Source organism: Aythya marila (assembly GCF_965140915.1).
Source record: "Aythya marila genome assembly, contig: HAP1_HAP1_SCAFFOLD_193, whole genome shotgun sequence".
Lineage (NCBI taxonomy): Eukaryota > Metazoa > Chordata > Aves > Anseriformes > Anatidae > Aythya > Aythya marila.
In genome coordinates, this window is record NW_028136875.1 from 23,719 (window position 1) to 39,696 (window position 15,978).

At 68.6% G+C, this 15,978-nt stretch overlaps 2 protein-coding genes across 3 annotated transcripts; one reads left to right on the plus strand and one right to left on the minus strand.

The window, feature by feature from the left end:
* The first annotated feature begins 469 nt into the window (after positions 1-469).
* Positions 470-4,915, plus strand: LETMD1 (LETM1 domain containing 1). Of its 2 annotated transcripts, none has more exons than XM_082785753.1 (9): positions 470-679; positions 1,179-1,341; positions 1,427-1,542; positions 1,806-1,888; positions 2,457-2,643; positions 2,756-2,857; positions 3,293-3,445; positions 3,527-3,623; positions 3,946-4,915. In XM_082785753.1, exons 1-9 carry the CDS (start codon positions 485-487, stop codon positions 4,014-4,016), a joined length of 1,167 nt encoding a protein of 388 aa, XP_082641879.1. In that variant the 5' UTR covers positions 470-484; the 3' UTR covers positions 4,017-4,915. The 2 variants fall into 2 exon arrangements, with proteins under 2 accessions (XP_082641879.1, XP_082641880.1); XM_082785754.1 differs by having other exon boundaries at positions 538-679; positions 1,179-1,330; positions 3,946-4,913.
* CSRNP2 (cysteine and serine rich nuclear protein 2) lies at positions 4,741-15,637 on the minus strand. The gene is made up of 5 exons (XM_082785752.1): positions 15,543-15,637; positions 10,300-10,552; positions 9,708-9,967; positions 8,486-8,782; positions 4,741-8,206 (listed from the first exon to the last, which is right to left on the minus strand). Exons 2-5 carry the CDS (start codon positions 10,448-10,450, stop codon positions 7,316-7,318), a joined length of 1,599 nt encoding a protein of 532 aa, XP_082641878.1. The 5' UTR covers positions 10,451-10,552; positions 15,543-15,637; the 3' UTR covers positions 4,741-7,315.
* Positions 15,638-15,978: the final 341 nt, after the last annotated feature.

Genomic DNA, 15,978 nt, shown 5'->3' on the forward strand with positions numbered 1-15,978 from the left:
CAAGCGCTGAGTGCGCAGCCCTGCAGCAGCCAGCACGTAGGAGATGCTGGCGTGCGTGACCGGCCCCACGCGCTCCGGCTGCGGCCGAGGGCGGCTCCGGGCCCTCCTCCGGGAGGTCGTTTCCTTTGGGAAGGCATCGCCCGGGGCCCCGGGGGGCTGCCGGGACGGGGCCCGGTGCTGATGGTGCTGGGGAGGGTGACGGGGAAGGCACCGGGGGGCCAGGAGCAGCCGTGGTGGCGGCGGGGCCGGTCCCTGCGGTGCTTGTAACGGAGCCTGACGGGCTGGAGGCCTCGGTGCAGGACAACGGGGGCCGGTGCCACCGGGGCCGGTACCGAGCAGGGGCAGCATCCCGAGGGGGGGGACAGGCCCACAGAGCGGCTCCAGACCTCGCTGGGGGGGGTCCGAGAGGCGGAGGAGAGCCCCGAGCCCCCCCCTGTCCCCCCCGCTCCTCCCGGGGCCGGCCCCGCACCGGGGAGCCCCCAAGATGGCGGCGCCCAGCGGCCACTTCCGGCGGCGCTCACGTGACCGCCCCGCGCACCGCCTCCCGCCCCGTCACGTGGGCGGCCGCCAAGATGGCGCTGTGCCGGGCGGGGGCCCGCGGTGCGCTCTGGCGGCTCGGCCCCGGGCCCGGCCCCGCCTGGGGCCTCCTGGAGCCGCGACCCCCGCGGGGGGCCCTGAGGTGAGCCGGGACCCCCGGTACCGGCCCTGGGAACCGGCCCTGGGACCCCCTCTCCTGCCCGGTGCCTCCCCCGGGGACCGGCTGCGGTGCCCCCGTGCCCCCGGACCCCCCCCCGGGCCCTCCCGGACCCCCGACGTCTCCCCTGGGTGCTGGCCGTGGTGTCCCGTGCCCCCCCCCAGCCCCCGGTACCGCCCGTGACACCCCCGGTACCACCCCCGGGCCCCTCAACACCCCCCGGTACCGGCCGTGGTGCCCCTTGTAACCCCCCTAGCCCCCGGTACCGGCCGTGACACCCCCGGTACAGCCCCTGCCCCCCCCACACACCCCCCGGTTACCGGCCTCGGTGCCCCGTGCCCCCCCCCCCCCCCCTCCCGGTACCACCCCCACCCCCCGGTTACCGTCCACACCCCCCAGCACCGGAGGTGGGGGGGGGGGCAGCAGCCCGGTACCGGGCCATCTCCTCATCCCCCCTCCCCAAAACCGGCTGCCCCCCCCCCAGGATCTCCGTTCGCTGCCGTTCGGCCGAGGCGGGTTCCCGGGGCGCCCTGGCCGCCCTGCTGCGGGGCGTGAAGCGGCTCAACGGGCGCTACGAGCGGTTCCTGCAGCGCTCCTTCCCCCGCTTCTACGCCCTCTACGCCCTCTTCACCGGAGGTGGGGGCACGGTGAGACCCCCCCCCAGCGCGCGGCCCCCACCGGAGCTTGCCCGGTGCCTCCCCCAGGGGGGAAACCTCAACGCCGCCTCCGCAGGGGTCCGGGCGGTGCTGGTGGAGGTGAAGGAGGTGAGGAGGATCCGGCAGGAGATGGCCCGGCAGAAGCTGAGCCCTCAGCAGCTGCCCTACAGGGACATGGAGAGGCTGCGGCAGGTACGGCGGGGGGGGGAACGGGGCTTATTTTTTTGGGGGGGGACCACGCATGAGTGATTCCTGCCCAAAATCAGGGCACGGGAGCTGTGCTCGGGGCTGGGATGCTGCTTTTGGGGGGGGCTGGGTGGGATTCGGTGCCTGGCTGTTGGTTTTGAGGGAGCTGGGTGGGTTTTTGGGGGAAACCGGATGGGTTTTGGAGGAGCTGGGTGGGTTTTGCCCCCCCCAACCCTTTGATTTTCCTGCTGCTTCGCTTTCGGCCGCAGTTCCGCAGGGACGTGATCAAGGCCATCCCCGTCGGCCTGCTCGCCATCCCGCCCTTCGCCAACTTCTTGGTCATCGTCCTGATGTGAGTACCCCCCCTTTCCCCTCCCCCCCCCCCACCTCCCGGGGGGGGGCGCTGCGGGCTCCTCCTCTCCCTCCTGGCGTCTTGGGTTTCGTGGAATCGCTCCGGGGGGGGGTGACAAACACACAAATATGGGCAGCTCAGCCCCCGCTCCCGAGCACCTGCAGCCGGGGGAGCCCAGCTGGCATTTTGTTTTCGCAATCCTGCCCTTCTGCGGGCCCGGGGCCCGGCCAGCTCCGTGCCTTGGGGCACAAACACCCCCGGCACCTGGCTGCCACCCCCGCCTGTGCCCTGGGCTCCCCTGGCTCGGGCTCTCCCTGCCCTGCTCAGTTCCCTCCGAGCAATGTGACCATTCAGAATGTCCTGCTGGGAACGCAGCCCCCCCGCAGCACCGTGCACCCCCCCGTGAAGCTCAGGAGCTCGCCGTGGCCTTCGGAGGAGCAAATCCCCCAGGGAGAGGGGCTGGGACAGGAGCTGCCCCCCCTCCAGGGCGCTGCTTCAGCGAGCAAGGCCCTGCCCGGCTGGTGTGTGCATGAAGCTGCCCCCCTGAGCCCCCCCTTTCCTCCCCCAGGTATTTCTTCCCCCGGCAGCTCCTCATCCGCTACTTCTGGACGCCGAGCCAGCAGCGGGAGTTCCTGGACGCCTACCACGCCATCCGCAGCGCCGCCTACGCCGAGGTGCTGCAGAGCGTGGCCCTGGCGGCGAGCTCCCTGCACGAGCCCCGGCTCCAAACCCAGCTGCAGGAGCTCTGCACCAAGGTGGGCGGGGGGCTGCGGCCCCCCCCAGGGGCTCAGCACCTCCCCAGGGGGCTCAGCAGTGCCCGGGACCCCCCCGGGAAGTGTTGGTTATGAGCACCGGGGGCTCTTGCAGGTGCAGCGGGGGTCGCAGCCGCAGGTGGCCGAGCTGTACGCCCTCAGAAGCCTTTTTTCGGGCCCCCCCCTGGGGCTGAGCAAGCTGCACGCGTCCCACGTGGTGAGCGCCCCCCTCCTCCCCCCCACGGCTGCGCGGTGAGAGAAATCCCCCCGATTTCCTTCAGATTTACCTTCAGGCGGCTGCTTTCTTCCCGACGGCAGCGGGAGCCCTGGCAGCGAGGGGAGCGTCTCAGGAAACCGACCCTGGCCTTTTGCTCCCCATTTCCCACCCCCCCAGCACCTCCCCGTCCCCTCAGTGCCTCGGTGCTGCAGGGTCACAACCTGCTCACCGCTGCCCTGTGCCACATTCGCAGGATTTTTTTTCCCCCAACCCTTTAATTTCTCCTTCCCCCCCCCCCTTTTTTTTTTTTAATTTCACTCGGAATGCTTTCCTGCTTGGTTTTCCTCCTGGCTGTGCTCACGGCCCCCGTCGGGTGGCTCGGGCTGTGCCCGGGGGGGGCTGACGGGGGGCTCGGTGCCTTTTTCTCTGCTGCAGAGGGCCCTGAGCCGCGTCCTGTTCCTCACCCCCCGCCTGCCCGCCTTCGTCCTGAGGCACCGCCTGCGTGGCCACGTCCTGGAGATCCGGCACCTGGACCGGGCCCTGCTGCGCCTGGGCTTGGGGCAGCTGGCCGAGGAGGAGCTGAGAGCGGTGAGGAAGGCTCCAGTGCCCGGGGGGGGGCCCGGGGCCATCCCCTGTGTGACCCTGGGGTCTGTTTTTCCCCCCCCCCAGGCTTGCTACCTCCGGGGTTTGAACTCGACGCACCTCGGCCTGGCAGAGTGCAGAGCGTGGCTGGAGCAGTGGCTGCAGCTCTCCTGCAAGCTGCAAGGTGAGGGGGGGGCAGAGGCAGCTCCTGCCTGCTGGGGTGGGGGGGGGAATGCGTTTTGGGGAGATTTCGCTGGAATTTGGCTGGGAAAAGGCTCAGGGTGCAGCCCCTGGGGAGCTGAGGGGAGCTCGTGGTGGGAAGGGGTCCTGGTGGGGGGAGGCAAAACGGGGATGGGGGGGAAATAAAGGGCCGGGAACAGAGCAAAAAGGCCCTGGGAGCCCCCCAAACCCCCCAGGGAGGGGAAGGGAAGCCCCCCAGCCCCCCCGGGGAGGGGATGAGCGTGCCGGGAGCCGTTTGGTTTGCAGCCTCTGCTCTCGTGGTGCAGTGTCCGAGGTGTCCCTGCTGGCCAACAGCATGGTCCTGCTGACCCTCAACTACCTCAGGGCCAAGGAGTGAGCGCGGAGGGGCCCCGGCTGCGACCCCTTGCCTGCGGCATCGCCGGGGGGGGGGGCCTCGTGCTCCCCCCCCCCCCCCCCCCAATCCCCGGCACCTCGGGCAGGGTCTCGGCGGTGCTGGGCAGAGCCTGGAGCCCCGCTGCCCCCCGAGGTGCTGCCACGCAGGTGAAGGGGGGGTCCCCGTCCCTCCGCGCTGTCCCCGCTGCCCCTCGCGGCTCCCTTTCACCTCCTGAACTGCGGCACTTTATGGATGGGGGGGGGGAAACAGGCGTGTGCCCCCCCCCCTGCCCCTGGGAGCTCCCTGTGGTGGGCTGTGCTCAGCTTGGGCCCTGCTGCTCTCCCCTGGTGTGCAGAGGGGATCCCGGGGGTGTCACTGAAGTCTTAATGCAAACAGCTCCTGGGGGGGGGCGCGAGGGCCAGTCCCTAGCCCCCCCCCCCCCTGGATTTGCCAGGTTGGGGGGGGGTCGCTGTGTTTTGTTCCCAGGGCTGCAGCCACGGGCGGCGCTGGGAAGGACTGGGCTGTACTGGTGGTGAGGACGCAGCCCCCAGCAGCGCCTGGTGCCCCCCCCGTGTCCCCCAGGGACTAAACCCAGCCCCTCACCAGCTGTCCTAGCGCGGTCTGTGCATGAGAGACTCTGACTTTTCTGACTTTCTACCCGCTTTCCGTGTTTTATTAAAGAAAAAAGCAAGCGCAGGGCTCGCCTGGCTCCCCCCTGGCCCCCCCCGGCCCTGCCCCTGCTCTGGTTTTGCCCCCCCCCGGGCTCCTCTCGGCGCCCTCCGAGCCCCAAAGCGACTCCCGGTGCAAGTTTGAGCATTTCTTTATTTTTACACTTAAATATTTCTCTTTAAATACAGCATTGTCACCATGAAAAGAATGTAAAAGGCCAAAAAAAAACAAAAATAAAACAAAAAACCAAAATAATGCGGAGGACCTGACAAGCTTTGGATTCACACTGGAAATGGGGGGGGGGGGAAATGCCACCTGTGTACAGTGTGAGAGAGGGGGGCGAGGGCGGGGGGAGCAGGGTCGGGATTTAAATAGGATTTAAATGGGGCTGGGGGTGGGGGGGCCGGGCGCCGGTGCCACCGCTCCCGAGCAGCCCAGTAGCACCAGTAGCACCAGTGGGGGCTGACCAGTTCGTCCCGCAGCCGAGGGGGCAGGAGGCAGGGACGCGCTCTGATTGCACTGCGAACGGCGCTGTAAAAACAGAGGCGATCCCAGGAGCTCTCTGCTTAGTGGCAGAGCCCCCCCCGACCCCCCCAGCCTGGCCCGGCTGCGTTGTGGGAGCTGGGGGGGCGCTGAATTCGTTTAAAGGAAAGAAAAAAAAAAAAAAACAAGAAGAAAACCCCCCAAAAAACAAAAAAATCTCCAAAGATTTAAACCTGTTCAAGTGTCAGCGTTCGCTCTGCCTTGGCAGAGTTTTGCACGGGGGGGGCCGGCCCCGTGCCCTCGCTGCCCAGGGAGGGGGGCCGGCACGGTGGGGGCACGGCAGCCCCCCCAGGACGGAGAGCTGGGAGGGGTGGGGGGCACGGCCCCGGGTAAGGCTTCGTTCCCCCCAGAGCCCCCGCGGGGACGTAGCCCTTGGGTAAGGTTGGAGGGAGCGGGGGGGGGCAGGAGGCACCGAGCCCCAAAACCTGGAGCCCCCCCCCACAAAGCTGCACCCCCCCGGGCTCTGCACAAAGCTTCAGAGAACGGGGACGGCCCCGGGGAAGCGGCACCAAAAGGGCCCGAGGGGGGGGGGGGAGCAGCTCGGAGGTGCCCCCCCCCCCGGGACCCCAGCGAGCGGCCGCGGAGCAGAAGCAGGAGAGGAGCCGCGAGACCAAACGAAGCCCGAGCAATTAAAGCACTTGTGCAGGACGCAGTCTGTCCCGGCTCTCCCCGCTCCCCAGGGCTGGGGGGGGGACACGCAGGGCCCTTTGGAGCTGGGGGGGGGGCTCCTGCCAGCAGCAGCGTTCGTGAAGGAAACGAGAAGGCGGTGGTGGCCTGGGGGCTGCGTTGGGTTTCCATCCTCCGGCGGCAGGAGGCAGCTCGTGGGCAGCGGGGAAAGGTTCAGGAACGGCTTCGGAGCTCGGCAGCTTCTCCTCTGCTCCGGCACGGCCGCTGGGGGGGTCCTGGGGGGGGGTCCGGGTGCCCCTCTTCTCCCCCTCGCTGCGAGGTTTGCTCAGCTGGAGTCCGTCTGCGCCCAAAGGGGGGGGCAGGGGATGGTGCCCCTCGGGCAGGGGGTGCTCGAAGGGTGGCTGGGGCTGGGGCAGCGCCGAGCTCCTGGGGGGGCCCATCCCGAGCTGGGATGGCATCGTGCCGCCCCCCCGGCTGGGGAGCAGCCCCAGGGGACAGCTGGAAAACGCTGCAGGAAGGGCAGGGGGGGCCCCGCCGCTCGCTGGGTCCTGCCCCCCCCACCTGCCAAACGCCCCGCGGGGTTCGGTTCGAAGGAGCAGCGCTGGGGAACGAAGCCCCGGGGGGGGCTGCAAAGTGCTTTCACCGCCCGCCGAGGGGACGGAGGGGACGCGCTCGCCTCTGCCCCTCCTGCAGGACGGACGGAGCTGGTGGCCGGACGGGGCTCTCCTCCTGCCCACGCTGCCCCCGCGGCACAGAGCCGGGTGTCGAGAAAAGCAACGAGGTGATGAAGAAAAAAAAATTCCAGGAGAGGCCGGGGGCCGTCCTCGCCCTGTGCTGTGCAGGGAGGTTGGGGCCCTCTCCCAGCAGCGCGGGGTCTTCACCGCCCCGTCCCTGCCCCCCCCACGGCTGCTGGGGTGCGATGGGGCAGCGCGGCCCCCGGAGAGCTGCTTGGCTGCGGCCCAGCCCGGTAAACATTCAACACATTTAAAAAAAAAATAAACTAATAACGTCGTCTTCTGGTTAAAAGGGGAGAAAGGTGCCCAGGCGGGCGCTGCAGCAGGGAGCTGCAGAGGTGGAGGACGGGGGGAGAAGCAGGAGGCTGCGTGCGCATGCGGACGGCAACCAAGTGGCCACGGGCGGTGGCCGGACCCCAAAACCGTCCCCCAAAACCGTCCCTGCTGGGCTGGGGATGGGGGGGGGGAGCAGCGGGGCCGCTGCCACCTGAAAGCAGCCGAGCACGGGGGCCTCGAGTCCGCTGCTCCGCGCCGTGGTCCCGGGGAGCGCGCCCAGCACCAAGCACAAGGAGCCGCCTCCGCGCAGCACCCGCCTGGGCCCGTTTCAAACCCCCTGTACAAAGCAGCCCCGCGCCCCTCCCACCCCCCCACAATTAAATAACCTCGTGTGGCCACTGCTGGTCCGTCAAACAACCGTCAATAAATAGAGGAAGGGGCGCCCGCGGCCGCTCAGACGGGCAGGGCGGCTCCCAGCGCGCGCTCCTCGGCGGCGGGCGGCTCCCGTGCGCGCTCCGGGGCTTGCTCGGGTGCAGGGGACGGAGAGTTTGTGCCGAAGGGAGCGGCGGGGGCCCCACGGCAGCCCTCGCCCGGGGCTGCAGCTTCCGGAGCCGGGGCTTTTGCCGCTTCTCCCTTGCTCGGAGCAGCGGCGGCTCGGCCGCAAGTCACCAGCGACGCCACGGGGACGGAGATGACGCCCAGGTCCTTCTCGCTCGGGTACGTCGGGGGCACCTCCAGCTCCTCGGGGCCGCTCTCGCCCTTGGTGCCCAGCACGGAGCGCTGCTCCACCTGGTAGTAGACCACGGGGCCACCGTTCAGGTAGGGCTGGTTGCCCGCCGCCGCTGCCTGCTCGGCGCCGTCGGCAAAGCAGAGGACGGAGGAACCCGGCGGCAGCTGGGCTTGGATGAGGATGGGGGCGGCGAGGCCGGGGCACAAACCCTCCGGCACGGCCAGGGGCTCCTCCAGGATGCAGACGCCCAAGCTCTCCACGCCGGAGCTGCTGCTCGAGTCTTCCTCGGCCTTCAGCCTCTCCAGCTCCTCCGCCGTCTGCAGGTGCATGACGGCCGTCTCGTTCTCCGCCATGAACTCCTGGAAGTCCTGCGTCTCCGGGGGCTGCGTCCCCGGCCAGGCGCTGCCGGAGCCCTGCGCTGCCGCCACCGCCGCCGCCGCCGCTGCTGCCTCCTCCTCGGCGGGCCGGGCTCCCTGGCGCTTGTTCTCCAGCTCCAGCTTCATGATGGTGTGGAGGTAGTGAGTCCGCACGCGGATGGGGTTGAACTCGATGCGGCCGGCCATGTTCCCGCAGCCGTCCCGCGAGCAGCCGCAGGGGAAGGACATGCGGTCCACCTGCCAGAGGGAGACGCCGCAGCTGAGGACGGCGGCGCCGGGAGCGTGCGTGACGCCGATTTCTGCCTCCTGAACCAGCCCCACCGGTGCCCAAACGCCACCCCACAACAGGGGCTCGACCCCCGGGAAGGTTTTCCCTGCAAGGGGGTCCCCAAAACAAGGCCGGGGCCGCGCACCCCTCTCCTCCAGTCCCTTTTCTCAGCTCTCCACGTCTCACGGAGAGCCCGGCACCGCGGGCAGGCTGAAGGCTGGGTGCTGGCAGCTCTCTCCCCGACTCACCTGGCATTTGATGCCCGCCTGGCTGCAGGCGCAGGCCTCGGGGTCGCAGTAGAGGCGGCAGTCGCAGCCGCACTCCTCCCGCGAGAGGCGGATGGCCCGCAGCTCCTGCTTCTCCTCGGCGTCGATGCGGTGCACGCCGGAGGCGCGGAGCAGCGCCCGGCGCCGCTTGGTGGGCAGGGGCTGCAGGAAGAAGTAGTCGTCCACCTCCACGTTCTCCACGTCGATGTCGTCGTCCGAGACGTCCTCCAGCGTCAGCCCCTCCGCCTCCTCAGACTCCACCGTGCCGTTCTTGGTGAGCTGCGGGGCGGGGGGACAGGGCTGAGTCCCCGCAGCGATGCTGGGGGGAGGCTGTGGGTCCCCTGGGGGGCAGCGCCGACCCCGACTGCGTGCCTCGGGGCAGAGCCAGCGGGAAGGATCGAGCCCATCCCCAGCCCCCTGGTCCCACACAGCAGTTTACAGGAAAAAAATATGAAGGAGATCAGAGCAGAGGCTCCGCCGCCTTCCCTCCTCCCTGCAAGGAGCACGCCAAAAGGAGGTCGCCGCTTCCTAAAAATACCTGGGCCCTGGGAGAGGAGGAATTTGAGGACACAACTTCGCCTCCCTGCTGGGGTCCATCCTGTTCTCAGCCCCCAAACTCCAGCCCCGCTGCTCCCCGGGCAGATGCAGCCGGACCCAGGGGCTGTCGCCAGCCCCTCTGGCCCCCGTGGCTCCATGGGCAGCGCGTGGAGCCGTCAGAAAAGCAAAATGCTAAGAAAAAATGATAAAACCGAGGCAGCCGGCTGGGCCTGCGTCCCTCTGCCAAGCGCGTTGTCATGGCAGCAGCAGCCTGATTAAAGGCTGGCACTAAACGAAGCATCGCTGCGAAACGAAGCCCGGCCCCGAGGCAACGCCCAAGGGCGCGCACCCTGCGCCTGTAATTGGGGACGGGTTGGGGAACGGGCAGAGCCACCCGGACCTGGATCCGGATCCTCCCCGGGCACAGCCACTTCCCAGACTGGAATTTCCACCGGCACAGCCCCAGAGAGGTTTGTCCGGGCTCTCCAGGAGGGAAGGGGGGAGCGTCGGAGTAACCAGGCAGCAAGAGCAGTGGCAACAGAAGTTAAAAAAAAAAAGGCACAGAACAGAGCTGAACTACCCCCAAATCCACACGAAGCAGCAGCCTGGGTCCCCCCCTCCCCGCGCGCTCCCTTTGCCCAAGGCAGGGGGCAGCTCGCGGCCGTACCTTCATTTTCTTGGCGTGGAGCTTCTCCTCCTTGAGGTGCTCCCGCAGGATCTCCCGGTGGTTCACCTCCTGCTCCTGGGCGAACTCGCAGAGCGTGTAGCGGCGCACCGAGTTGTGGCGCTGCGCCATGCCCAGGGAGCTGCCGCCCTGGCTGGGCACGCTGGTGAAGCCCTGGCGCCGGGCGAAGTAGTACACCGTCACCTGGTCGAAGCGCACATTCTTCCTGCGCAGCTGCTTCTGCCTCTTCAGGATGGAGGTGGCTGCGGGGAGGACGAGCCCCAGGTGGGGTTGGAGCAGGACGAAAAGCCTGCTCGGTGCCCCGTGCCGGCCTCCCACCCCCGGAGAGCGGCATCTCCGTGCCCCCCGCCGCGTGGAGGGCGCCTCGCTCGTGCCAGCAGCCCTGGGCTGCTCGCCCCGTTCAGACACCCAAAGGTTTGGGTAGGGGCTGGGAAAGGAGCGGGAGGAATAAAGGCTCGGGGACGGACGCTCGCCATCTCCCAGCTGGAAAGGGATGAGCGTGGGGAGAGCTGAGCCAGCACCGTGGCACCTCCAGGGACCGACCCCGTCCCCGTCCCTGTCCTGGGCCACTCACGGATGAAGCCGGTGGAGCTGGAGGGGTTGACGCTGTCGCAGCTGTCGGCGCTGTCGCTGTTGGAGATTTCATCGTCCGAGTTGGAGGCCGGGGAGCCCACGTCCGCGTCCTCGAACTTCCTCTTGAGGCCGCCGCTCGCGATCGCATCCATTTGGCCGCGGCTCGCATGGAGAGGGGGCGCGCAGCGGGCGGGGGGGGACCTGACACCGGCTCCCCGGCGCCAGCCCCAGCTGCCGGCGGGCTCACCACGGACCTGTGGGCACGGGGAAAGAAAGTCAGCACCCAGGGACCGACCCCGATCCTGATCCCGATCCCTTCCTCCTCACCAGAGCACCCAGAGCCCAGGGAGGGTGACGGTTCCCAGCCCCACCGCCCTGCTCTCAGGGGTACGGAGCTGTGGTGCTCACTCGTGGATTAGCAAAGCGACACCTGGGGGGTGCCCCCGAAGCTTCCCCCAAACAGCCAGGAGAGCTGCGAGACCCACAGGACCCGGCTCAGAGGCCCCGAGAGCTGTTAAAAAACGGCCGATTTTCAGGCAGAGCCCTCGGGATGGAGCCTGGCAAGGAGGGCGCAGGGACCCAGCCCGGAGCTGGGGAGGGCCCAGGAGCAGAGGCGAGCTCCTCCTGCCCAGATTTTGTTCCCATTTAACACGTTTCATTCCCATTTAACACGTTTTATTCCCATTTAAACAACCGCAGTGCTTCCCCCTAGCCGCAGACCGGCCGAGAGCCGGGCTCAGCCCGATTTGTAGCCCCCACCAGAGGGAGAGCCCTGCCTGGTGGCACCCGCAGGCATCCGAGGGACGGGGAGCGGCCGGATCTCGCTGGGAAGCCTGGAAGGGCTGGGCAAGGGGGGATTTTGGGGAGCCCCCCCGGCTGGGGAAAGGCAGAGCCGAGGCTGCTGTGGATGCGGGTGGCTCCGTCCCCGTCCCTCGGTGCGGCAGCGCCGGTTCTCATGGCAACGGAACAAACGGCTCCGGGAGACTGCATCCATCAGTCCGTCCGTCCGTCCATCCATCTGTCTGTCCGTCCACTGGGGAGGTGCATCCGGAGACGTGGATGCGCCCCGAGGAGCCCCCAGCACCCAGAGCACGATTTGCCCCGGCTCAGCTGAGCCCAGGCTTAAAATCAGCTTTTTTTTTTAGGGGAATTGGGTAATCGTGGTGCTGGAGAGGGGGAAGGAGCAGCTCTGGGAGCAGCGCGGTGCTTGCAGATGGCCATGGATGAGCCCCAGAATTAAAGTGAGGGCAGGAAACAGCGGCTCGAGCACCCCTGCCCCAACAAACCAGCACCACGTCCCCCGTGCCACCACGTCCCTTTCCAAACCAGCCCCCTGCCCCTGGCCTTGCTGGTTTCTCGTCCCCGTGTCCCATTTTCGGGGGTGATTTTGCCTCCGGATCTGGTGGCTTCACACTCCCCATCAGCTTCCTTTTGGGAAGGAGCTCGCCGGCGAGCACACGGGGAGGTTTCTGCGGTCCCTGCAATCCCCAACACCCCAGCAGGGACGGAGGAAGGAGGAAAACCCCACGAGCCTCCTCGGGGCTGGACCGGGATGCTGACACCGACCCCTCCCCAGCTCTCCGTCCCCTCCCCGGGGCGGGGGCAGCAGCAGCCCCCCTGTGATGCCCGCAGCGGGACGTGGGCTCCGTCCGCCTGGCTCAGGTTACCCTTCCGAAATAGAAAGTGTGAAATGGAAACAGAAACTGGAGAAAACGTCCCGGGCACGGACGCAAGGGGCACGAAGGCAGCGGATGCGTAACGGAGCCCTTCCCAGCCCACAAGGGGGGGTCTGGGACCCTGCTCGGGCGTTGTGGGGGGTACTTTGTGGCACCCCCATCCTCCCTGCCATCCCCTGCAGGTTTTCTTCATTTTGGGGCAGGAGGTAAAGCCTCGAGGAGGGAATTGGACTGGAATGGAGAAAGGAGAAACTTCCCTTGCACACCGGCCAGAGGTTTCCACGCTGAGCTCCGCGGGAAGCCATCGCACGGCACCGAGTCCCCTCCTTTCCGCTATTAAACCAGGCTGAAAGGAGCTAGACTAAAAATATTAATTTGTGCACACCCTGCACAGACACCCCCAAAACGGCGGGGCTGGGGGGGGGACGAAGCAGAAATTGGAGCCCAGCACCTCGCAGGGATGGAGCGAGAGCAGCGCCTTCGGGCGCAGCGGCACTGGGATTTTGGAGGGGGCCGGGTTGGGTTCTCAAGTGGCCTGAAAAGAGCAAGAAAGAGGCCAAAACCTGCGCAGCCTCCTGGGTTTTACGATGTCGAGAGGTGTCCAACACCCAATCCGCACGGAATAACCCCAAATTCCAGCCTGGAAGGGAGACGACCTTTGCTGACCTACGGGCATGGGAAGGAGCCCTCCTGCTCCCAGCTCCCAGGGGCTGAGCCTGCACAAAGCCGGCACCAGAGAAACACCGGTGTCCGTCCGTCCATCCGTCTGTCTGTCCACCCACCCGTCCGTCTGTCCGTCCGTCCACCCCCTGCCCACGGATCCCACAGCAGAGAGCAGCTCCTCGGCCGGCCGCGAGGCAGCAAAGGCCGATTGTTTCAGCAGATGGGAGAGAAGAGGGAGGGAGGGGGGCACGGAGACACCCGCAGGGGGCTGTGGAAAGAGGTTGGGGGGGTGCAAGCAGCGGGGAGACCCCCCTGGTTTATCGACACCAGTGGAAAAAGCAGCCCGGGCTGAACTGGGGTCACTGGGGGCGCGCTCAGGCGGGATCAGAGGGCAGCGCGCAGCCGTCGAGCCCCCCCGTGCCCCAAAAGCACCTCGACCCCGCTGCTAACGTCTGGGGCCGCAGCACGGCGGGCAGGATGAAGAAACAGGGAAAAAAAAAAAGCAGGGAGCGAGGAGAAAAACCCCAAGGAGCCCATTTTATTCCATTTTATTCCGCTGCGGCGCCCGGCTCAGCATCCCCCGCGAAGGCAGCGCGAGGCCCGGCTGCTGGGGGAGAGAATTTGGGGCGATTTCCCTTCCTTTGAGAGCAGGGGCAGCGGTGGCAGGGGGCAAAGGGCCCTGCCGCGGGCCGGGCTCGTGCTCCCCGGGCTGGAATCCCACCCCGCAGGGGCTCGGCCGGCGCTCGCCGCGCTGCAGCAGGAGCCGGGGATGACGCGGCAGCAGCGCCGCAGAGCCGCCGCAGCGCGCTGCCGGCCCCGGAGCAAGCTGCAGACAGCACCGGGGGCTCGGACACATGGACAGCGGGGGCTCGGACAGACGGACGGACGGGGATCGGACAGAGGGAGGCCGGGAACAGCCCCGCAGCTCGGCCGTGGCGCGCTGCGGGCGCCCTTGGCGGCTCCCCGGAGGAGCGCGCGCCCCCCACGCGCCCCCCGAGGGGCTGCTCGAGGCCAAGGGGGGGCAAAAAAAAAACCCTGGACCCCGCTCCGCAGATCCTATGAAAACGCCGAGGCGCTGAGCTCCCTCCCCAAGACCTGAGGAGCACCCCCGGGGCCGTGGGGTGGTCGGGGAGCATCGCCGGCCCCCACGGGGTAATTGGGCGCTGAGCGGAATTAAGGCAGGAGGGTTTGGGTAACCCCGCAGAGCCCGGGCGGTGCCCGAGGGCTGGAGCTGGGGTCAGCGGGGATGAAATCGCCCCCACCACAACGGGACCGACCCCAAAGGGCTCGGCGAGGGCGAGGAGCTCAGGGGGTGCCCCTTGGAGGAGCCTTCCCAAAGGGGTCGGTCGATTTAGGGACCCGCTGCGCCCCGAGCCGACCCCGTTCCGGGGGTGCTGTGCCCTGGGGAACCCCCAGGGTCAGGGTGTCCTGGGGAACCCCCCAGACCACCCAAAATTTGGATTCTTTCCCACGCTAAAAGCAGAGGCAGCGAATCAATCCGGGCAAGGCCCCCCCGGCAGCGGCACCAGCATCGCCTTACGCAACGAGCATCCAAATCAGCAGAGAAAGCCCCAAAATCGCGGCTCCAGGCTGGGCCCAGCATCCTCAGGAAGGGCTGACCCCAAAAAGCACTGCGGGGCCTGTGCCCGCTGCTCGCACCGAGCCCGGGTCCACCCCGTGAGGTCTCGCCCCGAAGCTCTCGAGGCCGAGGGCACCCCGAGGGGCTCGGAGCCGTGCCCCTGCCCTCACGGCTCCTCCCGAAACCCCACCGGGAGCCCACACGGCCGGGGGGGAACCCGGCGGGCACCCAGAGGCCTCGGGCAGCCCCCGACCCCCCCCCAGCAGGAGGCAGAGGGCTGTGGGGTGGGCTGCGTGGGGGCTGCCGGGTGCCTCCGCACCCCAAAATTGTCCCCACACCGCCATGGGGCCGTCAGCGCCATCCCTGGGGGTCGCAGTGAACGCCAAGGACCCCCCCGAGCTGTCCCCGAGGACCCCCCCGAGCTGCCCCCAGCCCCTCCTTGCCTGGGGTCTCCTCCGTGACCTCTGCTTGGGGTCCTCCTGGGGGGCTCCGCTGGGGCCCCAATCCTGAGGGGTGACCCCACGACCCCCCCACCCCGCAGCCCAGTGCCAAGGGCACCCTCGGCCTCGCACCCTATGGGGCACCCAGCGCCACCCCACGTCCCCCATAACCGAGGGGCCCTGTGCTGCCCGCAGCCCCCCCATCCCCTGCAGCCCCCCCATCCCCTACAGGCCCCCAGACAGCAAAGGGACGATGCCAGCTGCCCCCAACCCCTAGAGGCCACGAGCTGCAGAGACCCCCCCAAATCCCCTATAGCCCTCCCATCCCCTATAGGCCTCCCCCATCCACTATAGGGCCTCAGCTGCAGACCCCCCCCATCCCCTATAGGCCACCCCTAACCCCTATAGCCCCAAATCCCCCATACAGCCCCAGCTGCAGAGCGCCCCCCGATACCCTATATCCCCCCCTCATCCCCTATACCCCCCCATCCGCTATAGGCCCCGAGCTGCAGCCCCCCCTAATCCCCTACAGCCCCCCCATCCCCTATAGATCTCCCCCATCCCCTACAGACCCCCAGCTGCAGCCCCCCCATCCCCTATAGCCCCCCCCTCACCCCATACATCCCCCCCATCCCCTATAGGCCCCTCCTCGCCCCCTGCATCCCCCCCATCCCCTATAGCCCCCCCATCCCCTACAGGCCCCAGCTGCATCCCCCCCATCCCCTATAGACCTCCCCCCTCCCCTATAGACCCCCAGCTGCAGCCCCCCCATCCCCTATAGCCCCCCCTCACCCCTACATCTCCCCCATCCCCTATAGCCCCCCCCCCACCCTTATACCCCCCCTCAGGCCCCATCCCCCAGCGCCCCCCCCCCCCCCTCACTCACCGGCTCCCCGGGGCGAGGCAGCGGCGGGGCCTTGGGGAGGGGGGGGGCCCGGGAGGGGTCCGGGGGGGGGCCCCGAGGCCGGGGTCCGGCGGCGGGGCGGGGCCGGCGGGGCGGGGGCGGCCCCCGGGGCGGCTCGGCGCTGGGGCTGCGGCCGCGCGGTCCCGCCCCGCCGCCGCTCGCCGACAACAATGGGGCCGCCGGCCCCGCGCCGCCCCTTATATACCCCGCGTCACGTGACGGCCCCGCCCCCGCCCCCGCCGCGCCCGCCGCAAGGGGTGTCGGGAAAGCGAGTCCAAAGAGGCGTGAGGGGAGCCCGGAGCGGGAAGGGCGCGGGGGGCGATGGGAAATGGAGTGCGGAAGTGGGCGCTGGGCCTGGCCTGCTCACGTTGATTACCTGAGTTATTAACTAATTAGGCGCTTTTAATCATGTGCTCCT

Coding starts and splice junctions, on each gene's coding strand:
- LETMD1 (XM_082785753.1), top strand. CDS start 485: ATGGCGGCGCCCAGCGGCCACTTCCGGCGGCGCTCACGTGACCGCCCC. Junction 680..1,178: donor CCCCCGCGGGGGGCCCTGAG/GTGAGCCGGGAC, acceptor CCCCCCCCCCAG/GATCTCCGTTCGCTGCCGTT. Junction 1,543..1,805: donor ACATGGAGAGGCTGCGGCAG/GTACGGCGGGGG, acceptor TTTCGGCCGCAG/TTCCGCAGGGACGTGATCAA.
- CSRNP2 (XM_082785752.1), bottom strand. CDS start 10,450: ATGGATGCGATCGCGAGCGGCGGCCTCAAGAGGAAGTTCGAGGACGCG. Junction 9,968..10,299: donor CAGCTCCACCGGCTTCATCC/GTGAGTGGCCCA, acceptor TCCTCCCCGCAG/CCACCTCCATCCTGAAGAGG. Junction 8,207..8,485: donor AGGCGGGCATCAAATGCCAG/GTGAGTCGGGGA, acceptor TCCCTCTGGCAG/GTGGACCGCATGTCCTTCCC.